Source organism: Nycticebus coucang, chromosome 4, assembly GCF_027406575.1.
Source record: "Nycticebus coucang isolate mNycCou1 chromosome 4, mNycCou1.pri, whole genome shotgun sequence".
Lineage (NCBI taxonomy): Eukaryota > Metazoa > Chordata > Mammalia > Primates > Lorisidae > Nycticebus > Nycticebus coucang.
In genome coordinates, this window is record NC_069783.1 from 133,155,300 (window position 1) to 133,173,561 (window position 18,262).

Sequence of the window (18,262 nt, forward strand, 5' to 3'; positions counted from 1 at the left end):
CAGGAAGTAAGGCTTGAAGCCTGGGATGCTCCACAGGAGGGGACTGGAGGCCAGCGGAGGGGTGGAGAGCCTTAAAAGAAGGTGTATGCTCAAGAAAGACTTTAGACTTAAGGGGGAAAAAAAGATAAATTAAGTTGGAAGCTATGATCGCGCCACTGCAGACTAGCCAGGGCGACAGACCAAGTCCTTGTCGCAAAAAAAGAAAACCCTCAGAAACTAAACAAAACACACGAAGAAGCTAGAAGAAAGAGTTCCGCAGCCCCTAGCGGATCAACCGCCAGGAGGCCCCCAGAGGCGCACGCGTAGCCGCGTCCTCCCCCTCGAAGTCCGCAGGGCGCATGCTCGGAGCGGGCGGGGCATTGTCACGTGCGGCCGTCGCGGGCTCCGCCCCCAGCCTCGGCGCCGATTGGTTGGTGGGGGGGGGTCGGCTGCAGTCAGCGAGGCGGCCCGCGTTTGCATCGCGGCTGCGGGGGAGAGACTGGTATGTCCTTGCGGCCCCCGTAACCCTCGGTGACCCCCCAGCCCTGGCCCTCCGGGGCAGCGCGCCCTGCCGGCTCCCGGGCGGGTGGGGGTCGGTGCGCACGGACCCTGGGAGCCCCACCCGACGGCCGCCCCTCCCCCAGGCTGCCCGGGCCCGCCAGCAGCCGCTCTCGGATGGAGGTCCTAGACGAGTTCGACGGCGAGTTCCCCCAGAGTGTGACCTTCTGCCAGCTCATCTCCGAGGAGGACTTCGAGAGGCAGGCGGCGACCTACACGGACCGCGCTCTGCGCCGCCTCTTCCGCAGCCTCGATCGTAACCCGGCGCTGGCGGAGAGGGTGGTGCGCAAGGGCAAGCAGACGGAACTCGAACAGCGCGGACTCCTCTCCTTTCTCTGGGTGCGGCCGCGGGACACTGCAGTTTGGAGACTTGGGGGCGGAGTGGGGGAGGGCGCCGTCGCGCCTGCTGCAAGGCAGGGTCTTCCAGGAGCCTGGGGCTGCCGAGCTTGGGAATGGAGTGAGCAGGCGTCTTACTTCTCCGGCTTCCTCCTGCCCGGCCTCTCCCACTGTTGTTGCAGGCGAAGTTCTTCACTGCTGTCCAGGGGGAGCTGAACCATTGCAATGGCATGGGCGCTCTGGAGATGCACCAGCGCCTGGAGCAGCTGAAGCGGGGCATCCAGCGCGTACACCTCTACTCCCGGGGTGAGGCTGAGGCTCTGCTCATGCTGGTCTGAGCCCAGGGCACCCAGGCCAAGGGCCGCGGGACTGACTCAGGTCCATTCAAGTGGCCAGCTCTCCCAGTTGGATTGGCCATCTTGGATTAGGTGTTATCCAGACGAGGAAGGGGCCTGGGCGGGCTGCTCCTACCTGGATTAGCTGGTTACAAGATTGACTTAAGGGTCGCTGCTTCTTGGCTGCAGGATCCTGAGCAATTTGGGTCACCTCTGAGCCAGAGAGCCGTCGTGGCCACCCTTACAGGGAGGGGGGGGTTGGAGTTGTGGGTGAGGACCTGCAGGCAGTGCCTGGCTCAGGACCCACTTGTCCGTGGCCCTATGCTTGGCTCTTTTTGTAAAAAAAAAAAAAAAAAAAAAGTTTTTATTGTGAAAGTAAGCATACAGAAAACTAGAGATGACTGTGAACACCCAACACAGCCTCAGCAACCATACCCATCATAGGTGTGTTTCACCCTCCATTCCCCTCCCCCTTTGCTTTTTTTTGGAGTATTTAAAGGGAAATGTCAGTTATCAATTTACCTCTTAATAGTGTGGACCTTAAATTAAAAAAAAAAAACCACGATTTTCTGACATAATCACAATGTCGTTGTTACACTTGAGATAATAAAGAACAGTTCTTTAATATTAGCTGAGCCATAGTTGGTCCATGTTACCTCTCCCCAGTGATCCACAAAAGTCTATACTTGGTCTGGCATGTTAGAACCCAGTTAGGGCTTGGCACCTATAGCTCAGTGCTTAGGGCACCAGCCACATGCACCAGGGCTGGTAGTTTCCAACCTGGCCTGGGCCTGCCAAACAACAATAAAAAGTAGCTGGGCACTGTGGCAGGCACCTGTAGTCCCAGCTAAGTACTTAGGAGGCTGAGGCAAGAGAATTGCTTAAGCCCAAGAGACTGAAGTTGAGGGTAACAAAGTGAGACTCTGTCTCTTAAAAACAAAAACAAAAACCAGTTAGGCCCACATACTGTGTTCAGGTGTTAGCCCTCCTGGGTTCCTCTTGACCAGGGTAACCATATTAATCTGATTCCAAATTGGGATGGTTGTGAGAACAAGATGCAAAAGAGTTGTATATGTGATCAGAAAGGGACACAGGTGTGAATCAGAGGCCCTGGGCAAATGAGGATCCCTGGCGCTTCTGTCAAAGTCCCCTTTAAGGAGGGATGAGCCCTCTCCCTCACTTTTCCTGCCATTGATTTGAAGAATTGTGCCCTGTGGTATGTCCTGCTTCACGGATTAATATCTGTTCTTAAAGTCTTGGCTTGGTGCCTGTGGCTCAAGCGGCTAAGGCGCCAGCCACATACACCTGAGCTGACGGGTTCAAATCCAGCCCAGCCCACCAAACAATGACAGCTGCAGCCAAAAAATAGCCGGGCATTGTGGTGGGTGCCTATAGTCCCAGCTACTTGGGAGGCAGAGGCAGGAGAATCGCTTGAGCCCAGGAGTTGGAGGTTGCTGTGAGCTGTGATGCTATGGCACTCTACCCAGGGCGACAGCTTGAGGCTCTGTCTGGCATGAAAAAAGTCTGTTGGCAGTGGTTGCTTCATCCCCCCTCTGCCTGTATTTCTTGGACACTTCATCTAAAGCCTTGGTTGGATTCAGGCTCAGTTCTTGTGGTGCATTTGTGTCTGGTGACATGTAAACTGTGGTAGGCTGGGCTACTTCCTTCTGCATCACAGTAGGAGGCTTCCACATCAATTTCATCTGATTGCTGGACAACAGAACGTGTAGCCATCCCCCCTCCCTCATAGCTTCAGTGTTAATTATCTTTGTTTTTCAGAAGAGGAAATAGAGGCACCAGGAGCTTAGCCAATATGCCCAAGGTCACCTAGTGAGTTTAGCCTGAACTTGGACTCAGATCTGGGTTGCTCTGAAGAGCAAGGTCTCAGCCTCCAAGCCAGTGTGGATGGTGGTTATTGTAGATGAGCCATATGGGTGGGCTGTATGAGGAACCTCTTAACACCCACTTTGCTGGTAGTCGCTACTTTGAACAGTAGAAACAAGCAGATCTGTTGAATACAGGAGGAAGATCTGAAATAGAAGTGAGGGGGCTGACCCCTAGGTCCTGTCCCTCAAAGATTCCCTGCCTGAGCCCACCTCTGCAAGACCTCCATGTGGGCTTCCTCAGGGAGGAAGTGCCCTTTCCCATACTCCCCAGATACAGTCAGTGGGCTAACTGTCTGGGGCCTGCGTACCCCATGCTTGTGTTGCCAGAATTGGCATTTGTTTACAGTGTTTAAGGGAAGGTGGGTGCAGACTGACCTGCCAAGGCTAAGCTCACCCTTCCTTGGATGTAACATCCCATCACGTCCCACAAAATTCTGCCCTTGGAAGTCAGACAACCTGGTGAGGATCCTGCCTATGCCTTGTACGGCCAGAGCTCTGGTTCTAATTGTAAGGTAGACCCCAGAGGAACCTTTCCATGGGCTTGGTGAGATGGTGCGTGTTGGCCCGTGTCAGTAATGGTGCTGCGTGTTGTTTCCGGTGCCTCCTACCCTTCCTTGCTGGAGGGACTGTGTCAAGACACCTGGATCACTCTTTAGTCCCCACTCTACCCTTTTCTGCCTGCAGAGTAGGCAGTCACTGGCACCTTTTGTCACAGATGCCAAGAAGAAGAAGAGAAGGAAGCTGAAACCAAGGAAACCAGAACCTATCCTTCGGTGGGACCAGTCAATCTCCCCATGCCTGCCACCAACCCTGCCGCCACCTCCATCACTGCCACCATCACCACCAGCCACCACCAAGGCCTCCCTAGTGGCCCCATCACTCCCTGTCTACACCATGCCCAGGGTCTTTGGCCCCTTCCCTCCGCTGCTCAGCAAGTCGGTCAGTGGGAGTGCCCCTTGCTCCAAACAGTCCTGAGAGGAGCAGCCTTGGCCGTCATGATTAGAACAATCCCAGTGGCTCTCCTGGGCCCACAGCTGTGGCTCTCAGATCCCTGCTTACACAGTAAAACCTTTGCAGACAGTCTTGGGTAGAAAGGCAATGAATAAACAGATAAAAGGAGTTGGGGGTAGGGGCAGTGGTGGGTTCCTGTAGTCCCAGCTACTGAGGAGGGTGAGGCAGGAGCAGTTCAAGCCCAGCAGTTCAAGGTTGCAGTGAACTGTGATTGTGCCTTTGCACTCCAGCCTGGCTGGGAAGTAGAATGAGACCTTGTCTCTTAAAATAATAATAATAATGAAGTGGACAGTTTGCTATGATTGGAAGGGTTTCATGAGAGTCAGAGGCACGGGACCTATATTCTTGACCTCAGTGAATAAGGCACCCGGGTGTGCTGTGGCCCCCAAAGAACTATGGGAAAACCAGGGGTGGGCCTTTCCTACATGCCTCAGAGAGCTACACCGTGCCTCTCTGGTCGGTGCTGTTCCCCCTGCTGCCCTCTGCCTGCACCTTCAGACTCCTGCTCCTGCATAGCCCACATGGGTTCCCCTTTCCTCAGGCCCCCATCCCGCCTCCTGTGCCCCTCACACCAAGCTCAAGGTGGGCACAGGATGGGCCTCATGTACCTGCTAGATGAGTGAAAGACCTGTAGTTCTCATGGTTGTAGAAGGTGTTTTTCGTGAGGTCCCCAGACTTGTCCTGAGATTTCCTTTATTTCCTACAGATGGAGAATGTGGACACTTCAGGGTCTGAAGTGAAATTAAACTGGAATGGGCTGTCATCAAACCCCAAGAGGTGGAAGGAATTTACTCTGGGCTTGAGGGAAGTGGAGTAGGAGCATTTGGGGGAGGGTCACCACGTCTTCCCCGCCTCATAGTTGATCCTCAGAGCAGCCCTTTGTGGTGGTTCTCCTCATTTGACAGGGGAGGAGTCTGGGCTCAGAGGTCTGCTCTGTGTGGAGGAGTCCCTGTGCCTTGTCACAGAACTGCACATGAAGCTTTGATGGGGCACAAGGCTGATGTCCCCTGTTGGCCCTGTCTTGCAGATACATGGTTGACCTAACCCCCTTGGTCCTCAACCCCGGAGGCTTCCATTTCTCGTACTTGGCTGGAAACAGTGCACACAAACTCCCTGGTTTCCTCTGGTAAGTATGGCTCTGTGCCTCCTTGGGGACATCCTGGCTGTGCCCTGCCCTGCCGAGGTTCCCTGCACCCCCACCCCTGCCTCTGACAGGCATCATGGTCACATGCATAGGGCTGGACCAATCTTTATTATAATGTCTTTTCCACTTCTGGAATGACCCTGAGGGTGTAGGCAGGGGTGCAGAGAAAGTGTCACTCCTTTCCTAGCATTTGTAACAGAAATTGGAAACAGACCACCCAAAGGCCCAACAGAAAGGGAATGATAGTACCAACTGTGGGCCTGGCCTGTGACTGACATATATTATGTGTGTGTTTTACAAAGCAGAGGTTTGGCAAATATGGAATATTTTTATAAATTACCTGCCTTTCCCACTAACATTAAGTATATTTCCCCATCATTGAATGATTCCAACCTGTGATTTAGACTGGCTGTTCCATTGCATTGGATGAGTTTTATTTATTTATTTATTTATTTATTTTGTAGAGACAGAGTTTCACTTTATTGCCCTCGGTAGGGTGCCGTGGCATCACACAGCTCACAGCAACCTCCAACTCCTGGGCTTAGGCGATTCTCCTGCCTCAGCCTCCCGAGTAGCTGGGACTACAGGCGCCTGCCACAACGCCCGGCTATTTTTTTGTTGCAGTTTGGCCGGAGCTGGGTTTGAATCCGCCACCCTCAGCATATGGGGCCGGCGCCCTGCTCACTGAGCCACAGGCGCCGCCCGAGTTTTATTTATTTTTTAGAGACAGAGTCTCACTTTATCGCCCTCCATAGAATGCCATGGCATCATAGCTCACAGCAACCTCCAACTCCTGGGCTTAGGCGATTCTCTTGCCTCAGCCTCCCGAGTAGCTGGGACCATAGGCACCCACCACAATGCCTGGCTATTTTTTATTGCAGTTTGGCCGGAGCTGGGTTTGAACCCGCCACCCTCGGTATATGAGGCCGGCACCCTACCCACTGAGCCACAGGTTCTGCCCTGGTTGAGTTTTTGATAGGCTTTTTTTTTTTTTTTTGAGACAGAGTCTTACTCTGTCGCCCTGTCTAGAGTACAATGGCATCATCATGCTTCATAGCAACCTCAGACTCCTGAGCTCAAGTGATCCTCTTGTTTTCGCCTCCTGGATAGCTGAGGCTACAGGTGCCCACCACAATGCCCAGCTAGTTTTTTTCTATTTTTAATGGAAATGGGTCTCATTCTTGCTCAGGGTGGTCTTGAAATCCTTAGCTCAAGTGATCTTCCCGCCTCAGCCTCCCAGAGTGTAATTACACCTGTAATCCTCGGCTCCCGGGATTACAGCTGTGAGCCACTGGGCCCAGCCTAAGAGACTCTCTAGACACTTAAGCCATGCTGTTCTGCTGTAAAAACTAAAAAAAATTAGCTAGGTGTGATGGGTATAGTGTCAATTACTTGGAAGGCTGAGGCAGGAGTATTGTTAAACCCAGGAGTCTGAGGTTGCTGTGGGCTAGGTTGAGGCTGTGGCACTCTAGCCTGGGCAACAGAGCAAGACTTTGAAAAGACAAACAAAGCCACCCCAGAGGGGTACATCTGTTCTATTCAATGAACCTACATTGATACATCATTAATATACATGTCTGTACTTTATGTTAGGGTTCACTCTTTATTTTATTTTATTTTATTGAGACAGAGTTTCACTTTATTGCCCACTTTGATGCCCTCAGTGCTGTGGCATCACATCTCACAGCCACCTCAAACTCCTGGCCTCAAGTGATAATCTTGCCTCAGCTTCCCGAGTAGCTGGGACTACAGGCACCCACCACAACACTCAGCTAGTCTTTTGTTTTAGCAGGCCTGGGCTGGGTTTGAACCCACCAGCCCTGGTGCATATGGTGGGCGCCCTACCCACTGAGCTACAGGCTCAGGGTTCACTCTTGGTCTTGTGCGTTCCGTGAGTGTGGACAGAGGTGCACTCACCTGAATCTACCGTTGTAGTATCACACAGCGTGGTTTCACTGCCCTAAAAGTCCTCTGTGCTCTGCTGTTCATCCCTTCTTCCACCTTCAACCACTGAGGTTCTCCCTCTGAGAAATACTGATCTTTTTACTGTCTCCATAGTTTTGCCTTTTCCAAAATGTTACTGGAATTATGTAGCATGTAGCCTTTTCAGATTGGCTGCTTCTACTTAGTAATATGCATTTAAGTGTCTTCCTTGTCTTTTCATGCCTTTATGCTCATTTATTTTTAGCTTTGAATAATCCTAGTTGCACAACAGTTTATCCGTTCATGTACTGACTACTGACAGGGCACCTTAGTTGCTTCCAAGTTTTGAGAATTATGAATAAAGCTGTTATAAACATCCATGTGCAGGTTTTTGTGTGGACATAAGTTTTCATCTTATTTGGGTAAATACCAAGGAGCACGTTTGCTGGATCATGTGATTAGAGAGTATGTTTAGTGTTGGAAGGAACTGCCATGCTGTCTTCCAAAGTGGCTGCACCATTTTGCACCCAGCGATGAATGAGTTCAAATGACTTTTTATGTAAGAAACTCACACTGTTCTTTAAAGGTAATTCGAAATTCCCAGTTGAGAGAAAGTTTACCCAAGAGGACATCCAAATTAAAAGTGTTTAATTTAAGAAGTGAAGGCTGGAGGAGGTGGGCAGAGGGAGGGTGAGTGGTGGGATTACACCTGCGGTGCATCTTACAAGGGTATATGTGAAACTTAGTAAATGTAGAATGTAAATGTCTTAACACAATAACTAAGAAAATGCCTGGAAGGCTATGTTAACCAGCGTGATGAAGATGTGTCTATAAAACCAGTGTATGGTGCCCCATGATCACATTAATGTACACAGCTATGATTTAATAAAAAAAAAAATAATGGGTGGCGCCTGTGGCTCAGTGAGCAGGGCACCGGCCCCATATACTGAAGGTGGTGGATTCAAACCCAGCCCCAGCCAAACTGCAACAAAAAAATAGCCGGGCATTGTGGCAGGCGCCTATAGTCCCAGCTACTCATGAGGCTGAGGCAGGAGAATCGCCTAAGCCCAGGAGTTGGAGGTTGCTGTGAGCTGTGTGACGCCACGGCACTCTACTGAGGGTGATAAAGTGAAACTGTCTCTACAAAACAAAAAAAAAAGAAATATATATATATAAAATAATAATAATAAAAAAAGTGAAGACTGGGGCTCGGCACCCATAGCTCAGTGAGTAGGGCATCAGCCACATACACTGAAGCTGGCGTGTTTGAATCCAGCCCAGGCCTGCTAAACAACGACAGCTGCAACCAAAAAATAGCCAGCTACTCGGTAGGCTGAGGTAAGAGAATCGCTTAAGCCCAAGAGTTTGAGGTTGCTGTGAGCTGTGACATCACGGAACTCTACCAAGGGCAACATAAACTCTGTCTCAGAAAAAAAAAAAAAGTGAAGGCTGGGCACAACGGCTCAGGCCAGTAATCCAGCACTCTGGGAGGCTAAGGAGGGGCTTGAGCTCAGGAGTTCTGAGCAAGAGCAAGACCCTATCTCTACTAAAAATAGAAAAATTAAGTGGGCATTGTGACAGATGCCTATAGGCCCAACTACTTGGGAGGCTGAAGTAGGAGGATCGCTTGAGCCCAAGAGTTTGAGGTTAACCTGAGACTGCTAGAACGAACAACAAAAAGCCCAAGATAAAGGGAATGGTATATTGTCAGGGTTTTAGGAACAGACTCATTTTAGCTATGAAAATTCTACCACTTTCTTTTTTTGTTTTTTGCCACAGAGTCTCAAGCTGTCACCCTGGGTAGAATGCCATGGTGTCATAGCTCCCAGCAACCTCCAACTCAGGCTCCGGCGATCCTGTTGCCTCAGTTTTTCTGTTTTAAGTAGAGATGGGTTCTCGCTTTTTCTCAGGCTGGACAATTTTTTTTGTGTGTGTGTGTGGTTTTTGGCTGAGGCTGGGTTTGAACCCACCACCTCCAGTATATGGGACTGGCGCCCTATCCCTTTGAGCCACAGGCGCCGCCCAGGCTGGACAATTTTTTTTTTTTTTTTAAAGTAAGTGTGACATAGTTTATTTTGGAAAGAATTATGCAAGCATATATAACTCACATACAAAACACACTTTCTTATGACATAACTCATTTGAGAGTGTGACCTTCATCAGCATATCCCTCCTTAAAGGAACAACTGGAAATATCTGATAGAAAAAGTAGACTATGATACATTTTCTAGCAAACTATGATATATTTTCTAGCAAACTCAGAACAAAATACCTAGAAAGAATTTTTTTTTTTATTGAAATAACTTAGTGTGTACAACTCACCAATTTATTTATTTAGACAAGCATCTTACTCTGCGTAGAGTGCTGTGGCATCATCATAGCTCACAGCAGCCTCAAACTCTTAGGCTCAAGTGATCCTCCTGCCTCAGCCTCTCGAGTAGCTAGGACTACCGGTGCCTGCCACAACGCCCAGATATTTTTCCTATTTTTAGTAGAAATGGGGTCTTGCTGTTGCTCAGGCTGGTCTCAAACTCCTGAGCTCAGGTGATCCACCTCTGCCAGAGTGCTAGGATTACAGGCACTAGCCACTGCACTCAGCCACAACTCACCTATTTAACATGTCCAGCTCTGTGGATTTTGTATATACATAGTTGTATAACCACCACTACAATTTTATTTACTTATTTAGACAGAGTCTCACTTTGTTGGCCTCAGTACAATGCTATGGTGTTATCATAGCTCACAGCAACCTCAAACTCTTGGGCTCAAATGATCTTCTTGGTTCAGTTTCTCTGTTTTTTTATACAGAGTGGGTCTTGCTCTTGCTCAGGTTGGTCTTGGACTCCTGAGCTCAAGCAATCCACCCGCCTTGGCCTCCCAGAGTGCTGGGATTATAGGCATGAGCCACCTCTCCTGGCTCACAACTGACTGTTGGAACATTCTTTTTCTTTTCTTTTTTGCTGAGATGGAGTCTCTCTATGTCACCCTTGGTAGAGTGCGATGGCATCACAGCTCACAACAACCTCCAACTCGTGGGCTTAAGTGATTCTCTTGCCCCTGCCACCCAAGTAGCTGGGACTACAGGCGCCCACCATGAGGTCTGGCTATTTTTGTTGCAGTTGTCAATTGTTTAGCTAGTTCAGGCTGGATTCAAACCTGCCATCCTCGGTATATGTGGCTGGCACTGTAACTAATGTGCTTTGGGCGCCAAGTCTGAATGTTAGAACATCATCATAGCCGGGCGTTGTGGCGGGCGCCTGTAGTCCCAGCTACTCGGGAGGCTGAGGCAAGAGAATCGCTTAAGCCCAGGAGTTGGAGGTTGCTGTGAGCTGTGTGAGGCCACGGCACTCTACCGAGGGCCATAAAGTGAGACTCTGTCTCTACCAAAAAAAAAAAAAAAAAAGAACATCTTCATCACCTCAAAAAGAAGAGAGTGAAAAGCCAGCCTCTAATGTGGGAAAATATTTAGAAGTCGACTCAACGAAAAAAGTAACCCGATTAGATAATGGGCGTAAGACTTGAATAGCCATTTCTTCAAAGAAAGTACACAACTGACCAATAAACAGAAATAGATGCTCAACATCATTAGTCATTAGGGAGTCGCTAATGAGAATCATGAGATGCCCCTTCACTTTGACTAGGATGGCTGTAATAAAAGACAAGTGTTGATGAAAATGTGAAGTTGGAGCCCTCGTGTGTGGCTAGTGGGAATGTAAAATGGTGCAGGCTGCTGTGAAAATCAGTTCCGTGGTCCTTCAAAATGTTAAACAATAACCCTGTGACCCAGCAATTCCATACCTATGTATGTACCTAAGAGACCTGAAAACACCTAAACAGGAACTTGTACATGAATGTTCATGAACCATTCTTCACAATCACCCAATGGTGGAAACCACCCAAGTATATCTGTTTTTTTGTTGTAGTTGTCATTGTTGTTCAGCAGGCCCAGGCCAGGTTCGAACCCGCCAGCTTCAGTGTGTGTGGCCGGCGCCCTAACCACTGAGCAACAGGTGCCGAGCCTACATTTTCCAGATTTTCCTATTTTGGTCGTTCCATGTTAAGGGAATCTATACACATACGGTGTTCGAGTATAACTTTTCCAAGGCCCCCCTACCTCCATTTTGTAGTTCATGGTAGGACTTCATCACTTCGTGTGGTTGAATAATATTCCCTTGAATTTTATTGTGTTCCATTGTTGAATAATACTCCCTTGTATTATTTATTCATTCATTAGTTGATTACCATTTGGCTTGTTGCCATTTTTGGCTAATATGAATAATGGTATTATGAACATTTGTATGCAAGTTTTTTTTTTGAGACAGAGTCTCTCTCTTTTTTTTTTTTTTTTGTAGAGACAGAGTCTCACTTTGTGGCCCTCGGTAGAGTGCAGTGGCCTCACACAGCTCACAGCAACCTCCAACTCCTGGGCTTAAGCGATTCTCTTGCCTCAGCCTCCCGAGCAGCTGGGACTACAGGCGCCCGCCACAACGCCCAGCTATTTTTTTGGTTGCAGTTTGGCCGGGGCCAGGTTTGAACCCGCCACCCTCGGTATATGGGGCTGGCGCCCTACCGACTGAGCCACAGGCACCGCCCGAGACAGAGTCTCAAGCTGTCGCCCGTGCCGTGGCGTCACCGCTCACAGCAACCTTCAACTCCTGGGTTTAAGGGATTCTCTTGCTTCAGCTTCCCAAGTAGCTGGGACTACAGGCGCCCGCTACAATGCTGGCTATTTTTTGGTTGTAATTGTCATTGCTTGGCAGGCCGGGCTGGATTCGAACCTGCCAGCCCTGGTGTATGTGGTTGGCACCTTAGCCTTGTGAGCTACAGGCACCACCCACTCAAGCGATTCTTTTGCCTGAGCTTGCCAAGTAGCTGGGACTACAAGGGTCCACCACAACACCTGGCTATTTTTTAGAGCGAGGTCTCTGGCTCCAGCTGGTTTTGAACCTGTGAGCTCAGGCAATCCACCTGCCTTGGCCTCCCAGAGTGCTAGGATGTCTTTTCACTTTTTGTTGTTGTTGTTGTTGTTGCAGTTTGGCCAGGGCCGGGTTTGAACCTGCCACCCTTGGTATATGGGCCGGAGCCCTACTCACTGAGCCAGAGACGCTGCCCGTCTTTTCACTTTCTTTATGCAGTCTTTGAAGCATGAGAGTTTTATTTATTTATTTATTTTTGAGAGTTTTATTTTTTTGAGGCAGGGTCTTGCTTTATTGCCCAGACTGTAGGGCAGTGGCACCATCACAGGTGACTACAGTCTCCAACACCTGAAATGAACTGATCTTAGCCTCCCCAGTAGCTAGGACTACAGGCACGTGCCATCACATCCACCTAATTTTTTGTAGAGGCAGGGGTCTGTCCGGTTTTGAACTCCTGGGCTTAAGCAATCCTCCCACCTCAGCCTCTCAAGTAGCTGAGATTATAGGCACCTGCCTCTGAAACACAAAAGTTTAAGGCTTCATTTTGAAGCCTTTTATCTTTCTTTCTTTTCTTTTTTTTTTTGCAGTTTTTGGCTGGGGCTGGGTTTGAACCCGCCACCTCTGGCATATGGGGCTGGCACCCTCCTCCTTTGAGCCACAGGTGCCACCCTTGAAGCCTTCTTTCTTTTCAAAACATATCAATCTTCAGAGGTAGCTGCAGCAGAAAAAAAAAGAAAAAAGTACCTACAGAAGCCATGGAAGTTCTCATTTTCTTTGATTCAGCGTTTGTTGTCCTGGAAGCTCCAAGGAAATAATAAGGAAAAGAAAAATGCGATTTGTATAAAAATGTGTATGCTAACATCCATTAAATAGATAAAAACTGGAAATAGCTCCAACATGCATTAACATAATTATAGTACATGGAAAACTGCCATTATAATTATAAATATGGTTAAACATGATTATGCAGATTCATGAATTTCATCCAGGTGGGAGACATAGGCTGTCAAATCAGATCAGAGGAAATGTGGTTGCAGGGGGTCACAGAGAAGGAGTTTTTTGAAAAAAAAAATTTTTTTTTTGGAGACAGAGTCTTGCTTTATCACCCTTGGTAGAGTGCCATGGTGTCACAACTCACAGCAACCTCCAGCTCTTGGGCTTAGGTGATTCTCTTGCCTCAGCCTCCCAAGTAGCTGAGACTACAGGCGCCCACCACAACGCCCAGCTATTTTTTGGTTGCAGTTTGGCCAGGGCTGGGTTTGAACCCGCCACCCTCTGTATGTGGGGCCGGTGCCTTACTGACTGAGCCACAGGCGCTGCCCCATCTTTTCTTTTCTTTTTAATTTTGTCTTTATCTGTTAACCTGAAGGCCCTGGGGCGCTGTAACCATCCTGGCAGGTTTGAATACAAGTGTCATTGGCCAGGAATAAGCACCCTGCATATGTGGTCTCCACTGGGAGCCCCAGGAGGTGCTTCCAATTTTCCACAAATGTAGTTAGTGCTGGGATCAACATCTGTATGTGCAGGCTGGGAATGGTGGCTCACACTTGTAGTCCTAGCACTTTCGGAGGCCAAGACAGGAGGATTGCTGGAGTAAATGCGAGACCCCATCTGTACTAAAAAATAGCCAGGTGTTGTGGCAGGTGCCTGTAGTCCCAGTTACTTGGGAGGCTGAGGCAGGAGGATCACTTAAGCCTAAGAGTTTAAGGGTGCTGTGAGCTATGACACCATGGCACTCTACCCAGGGCAACAAAGAGTCTAAAAAAAAAAAAAATCTTTATGTGTAAAGCTGTTCCTGAATTTCAGATGAATACTCTGAAGTGGAATTTCAAAGGAAAGGATATAAACAGTTAACAAGAGGACCATCACTTTTTAAATTCTTTTTTTGCTATTTCTCGCTCTGGCTAAGGCTAGTCTTGAACCTGTGAGCTCAGGCAATCCACCTGCCTTGGCCTCCCAGAGGACTAGGATTACAGGCAGGAGCCACTGCACCTGGCCCCTTTTTTAGATTCTAAAAGCAGTATGTTTACTGTAGACAACCAAAACCTGTACAGAAAAGAGACATCAAATCATTCAGATCTCACGATTCTCACCATTGTTGACATTTGTCTATATTTCAGTGTAGATTTTTTTGAGAGGATACACATGCATTTGTACATACTAAGTGGGACTGCAAGTGTCCCATTAGGCAGGTAGGGTGTAACCAACTCTAGCGTGTGAGTTTCCTCCCACCTCCTAAACAGTATCTTCAAACTCTCCAGTAATAATCGATGCTAAATGCTTCATTGTACGGGTGGGGCATCATTCACTTAACTGTTCTGGTTTGTCCAAGTATTTCCCTGGTGGGAACAACTCTCAGGCTCTTGTTTCACCAAAAATGGATTTTTAATTGGTTTAAAAAAGTTGACAAAAGCAGAACATAGTTCATGGAAAAAAGCTCATGATAGGGCGGGGCCTGTGGCTCAGTGAGCAGGGCGTCGGCCCCATATACCGATGGTGGTGGATTCAGCCCCAGCCAAACTGCAACAACAACAACAAAATAGCCGGGCATTGTGGCAGGCGCCTGTAGTCCCAGCTACTGGGGAGGCTCAGGCAAGAGAATGGCCTAAACCCAGGAGTTGGAGGTTGCTGTGAGCTGTGATGTCATAGCACTCTCTACCAAGGGTGATAAAGTGAGACTCTGTTTCTTAAAAAAAAAAAAAAAAGCTCATGATCCAGAGCGAATACATGCATATATGTCCATTGCTGCCAGGGGTTTTGTGTGGGCCTTTAAAGTGTTTTGTTTGTTTGTTTGTTTGCTTTTTGAGACAGAGTCTCACTATGTCACCCTGGGTAGAGTGCTATAATGTCATAGCTCACAGCAGCCTCAAACTCCTGGGCTTAAGCTATCTTTATGTTTCACCCTACAGAGTAGGTGGGACTATAGGTGTCTACCACTATGCCAGGCTAGTTTTTCTATTTTTATTTTTATTTTTTAGAGACAGAGTCTCACTTTGTCACCCTCAGTAGAGTGCTGTGGTGGCACAGCTTACAGCAACCTCTAGCTCTTCGTTTAGGCAATTCTCTTGCCTCAGCCTCCCAAGTAGCCTGCCACAACACCCAGCTATTTTTCTGTTGCAATTTGGCTGGGGCCAGGTTTGAACCTGCCACTCTCAGTATATGGGGCCAGCGCCCTATTCACTGAGCCACAGGCACCACTGGCACCTGAGTTTTTCTATTTTTAGTGGCAACAGGTCTCACTCTTGCTCAGGCTGGTCTTTTTTTTTTTTTTTTTTTGTAGAGACAGAGTCTCACTTTATGGCCCTCGGTAGAGTGCCGTGGCTTCACACAGCTCACAGCAACCTCCAACTCCTGGGCTTAAAGTGATTCTCTTGCCTCAGCCTCCCGAGTAGCTGGGACTACAGGCGCCCGCCACAACGCCCTGCTATTTTTAGTTGCAGTTTGGCCGGGGCTGGGCCTGAACCCACCACCCTCGGCATATGGGGCCGGCGCCCTACCGACTGAGCCATAGGTGCCGCCCGTTCAGGCTGGTCTTGAACTCCTGAGCTCAAGCAATCCACCTGCCTCATTCCCCCAAGAGTGCTAGGATTATAGGAGCGAGCCAGCGTACCCAGCTTCCCTCTTTCCTTTAAAGGACTGCAGAACAGCCAGTGCATGGCTGGCTGTACCTTTGGTTGTACTCTCGTGGACGTTTAGATGGGTTTCAGAGTTTTACAATTACAAATATTGCTGCAGTGAACAGCCTTAAACACACATCCATGGGAGACATTTCTGGAAGTAGAAATGTCCTGGTTTTGTCACTTGTGCCTATTATGGCCCTGTGTGGTGATGTTCTACCTCATGGGTCTGTCTCGATGTCTCCTATGCAGGAACTCGGCCTGCAGTCCCTCCTCCAACGTTGATGAGACTCCAGCTCCTGCTGTGAAGGCCTCCGTCTTCTCCCCACCTGTCCTACTGAAATTCCATCCTGTGCCCAGACCCAAAGATGACTCAGAGAACGATCCTGGCAGCACAGATTCTGTGACCCAAAAGAGGAGCCCATAGCCTCTTCCCTACATACTATGGCCTAGGAATCAATAAAGTTCCTAAGGAGGTGCCTTCCTTGTGCTGGGATCCCTGGGAGTTGTGCCATCCCACTGGCTCCCTCCGGCCTGAGGAGGTGGTCAGTGTAATGTGGCCTGTATCTCTGTAGAGTAGGTGGGGTCACGGCAGCACCATTGTAGTCCCCTCGCTAGCATTATACCATGACAATTCCATCACGTGTCCTTTGAAAGAGAAATGGAGTGGGAGTGGTGGTGTTGCTGCCCTTCCCTTCAATGACGTTGTGGCTACTTTGGGCCTCTCTGGACCCAACTGAGTTGCAAGTCTGGTGTATTTTTCCTACAACCGGCCCCTAAACATATGGGTGTAATCCGATGCATGGATTTAGAAACAGTGGTCTGTTCCTCTCTGCAGGAAAAATTATCTGGCCTGTCAGTTTCCAACTTGGAACCTTCCCAAGGAAATTTCAAAGATATATGACTGTCTCATTGTTGCCTCACACACTGACTTTGCAAGCTAACCTGCATGTGAGATGTGGGTCCTCACTGAATGCTGACGACTACTGGACAGCCATGGACATTCCCTGAGCCCTGATGTATGTCCCATACTATGCTTGGGTCTGCAGATAATGAGCCAAGTGGTCAGGCTGTGCCCTTAAGTAGCTTGCATCCCATCCTGTGTGTTGGGGGGCTGGAGGTAAATCAGTATGCAGACCAAATTACTGTAGGATTTTAACTGTGACCCACCCTGTGGGAGATGTGTGGTGGTCAGGGAGGGTCTCTCTGAGGAGGTAACACTTATGTTGAAACCTGGAAGATGAAAAAGTGTCCTATCATGGGATGAGAAAGTGCATGGACTGCTGGGTTTGGGTGACTGCGTGGATGGTGGCACTTTCAGAAGAGTAGGGACTAGGGACTGGGAGTAGTGGGTTGAGGGGCGGGGGTAGAGATAGGAAATTCTGCTTTGACCAGGCATGTGAAACTTTAGATCATAGGTACCCAAATGGAAGTTAGGAGTCTGCAGAGCCGGCGACTTAGGTGAGAGTCATACAGGTGATGTTGACAATCATGATCCTGGCAAAGATCACCCAGGGCCTGAGCGCAGATGGATGCCGTGAGCTCAGACCGGGGCACGCCAAGTCATGTACAGATTTGGCCCCAGCGAAGGGTCAAGAGACAGAAGGGAGCAGAGGGAAGGGTCTGGCAGAAGAGATAGCAAGGACCAGAGAGGACTTTGGACCTTCCAGCTTGGTGGGCATTGCTGCTGGAAGCAATGGGGAAAGAATGGAAAGTGAGTCAAGGGTGGAGACTTTGGAGGGGAGGGGAACTGGGTGGGAGCAGAGGCTGACGGGACTCAACACCAGGAGGGCTTTTAATTTATTTCTGATTATTATGAGGGTACAAAACCTTTAGGTTATATAATTTACACATGAAAAGTTAAAAGTCAGAGTTGTAGCTGTGTCCTGCACCCAGGGAATGTGCCTTATATCCACGCTACTGGAAGCTACTGAACCTCCCTTCCTGCCCCTTCTTGAATTTAATTGAAATTTTCTGTGGCTAGGGTCTGTGGTTCTTCATCTAGTTTCAAATTGGTATCGAGTACTTGTGATACTTATTTTTCCAATCTTGTGATACTTAATGTTCTCCCGGAGATTTTGTGACAGAGTCTCACTGTGTCACCCCTGGTAGAGTGACAGCTCACAGCAACCTCAAACTCTTGGGTTTAAGCGATTCTCTTGCCTCAGGCTCCCAAGTATCTGGGACTACAGGCACCTGCCACAACGCCCGGTGTTTTTTTTTTTTTTTGCAATTATTGTTGGTTAGCTGGCCTGGGCCGGGCTCGAACCTGCCACCCTGGGTGCATGTGGTTGGCGCCGTGACCACTGTACTATGTGCGCCGAACCACCAGAAGGAGTTTTTAAAAGACCCGAGAATCCAGCGCGGGGAAGGCACAGAGCCACGGCTGGGCGGGTAAACCAGGTGGTTCAAAGAGAGGTCCCTGGAGAGGACGGGGCTTGGCGGCAGAGATCGAGCATGCGTGCTCAGTCCAGCCCGGCCGGCTCCTCTCGGAGCATGCGCACTTGGCCCAGGGAAGCCGTTCTCGGCTCGCCAGCGCCCGTTTCCGGGGCGGAGC

At 49.1% G+C, this 18,262-nt stretch overlaps 1 protein-coding gene across 1 annotated transcript; it reads left to right on the forward strand.

Annotated features, from left to right (window-relative positions):
- The first annotated feature begins 338 nt into the window (after nt 1-338).
- LOC128584427 (uncharacterized) lies at nt 339-16,187 on the forward strand. Its single transcript, XM_053589392.1, has 7 exons — nt 339-481; nt 624-876; nt 1,056-1,179; nt 3,810-4,033; nt 4,812-4,882; nt 5,133-5,231; nt 15,958-16,187. Exons 1-7 carry the CDS (start codon nt 339-341, stop codon nt 16,130-16,132), a joined length of 1,089 nt encoding a protein of 362 aa, XP_053445367.1. The 3' UTR covers nt 16,133-16,187.
- The last annotated feature ends 2,075 nt before the right edge of the window (nt 16,188-18,262 follow it).

Bases quoted from the DNA above. Each gene is read 5' to 3' on its own strand.
- LOC128584427 (XM_053589392.1), top strand. From the start codon at position 339: ATGCTCGGAGCGGGCGGGGCATTGTCACGTGCGGCCGTCGCGGGCTCC. The intron at 1,180-3,809 runs GTGAGGCTGAGG...CTTTTGTCACAG, and splicing joins CGTACACCTCTACTCCCGGG to ATGCCAAGAAGAAGAAGAGA. The intron at 4,034-4,811 runs GTCAGTGGGAGT...TATTTCCTACAG, and splicing joins CTCCGCTGCTCAGCAAGTCG to ATGGAGAATGTGGACACTTC.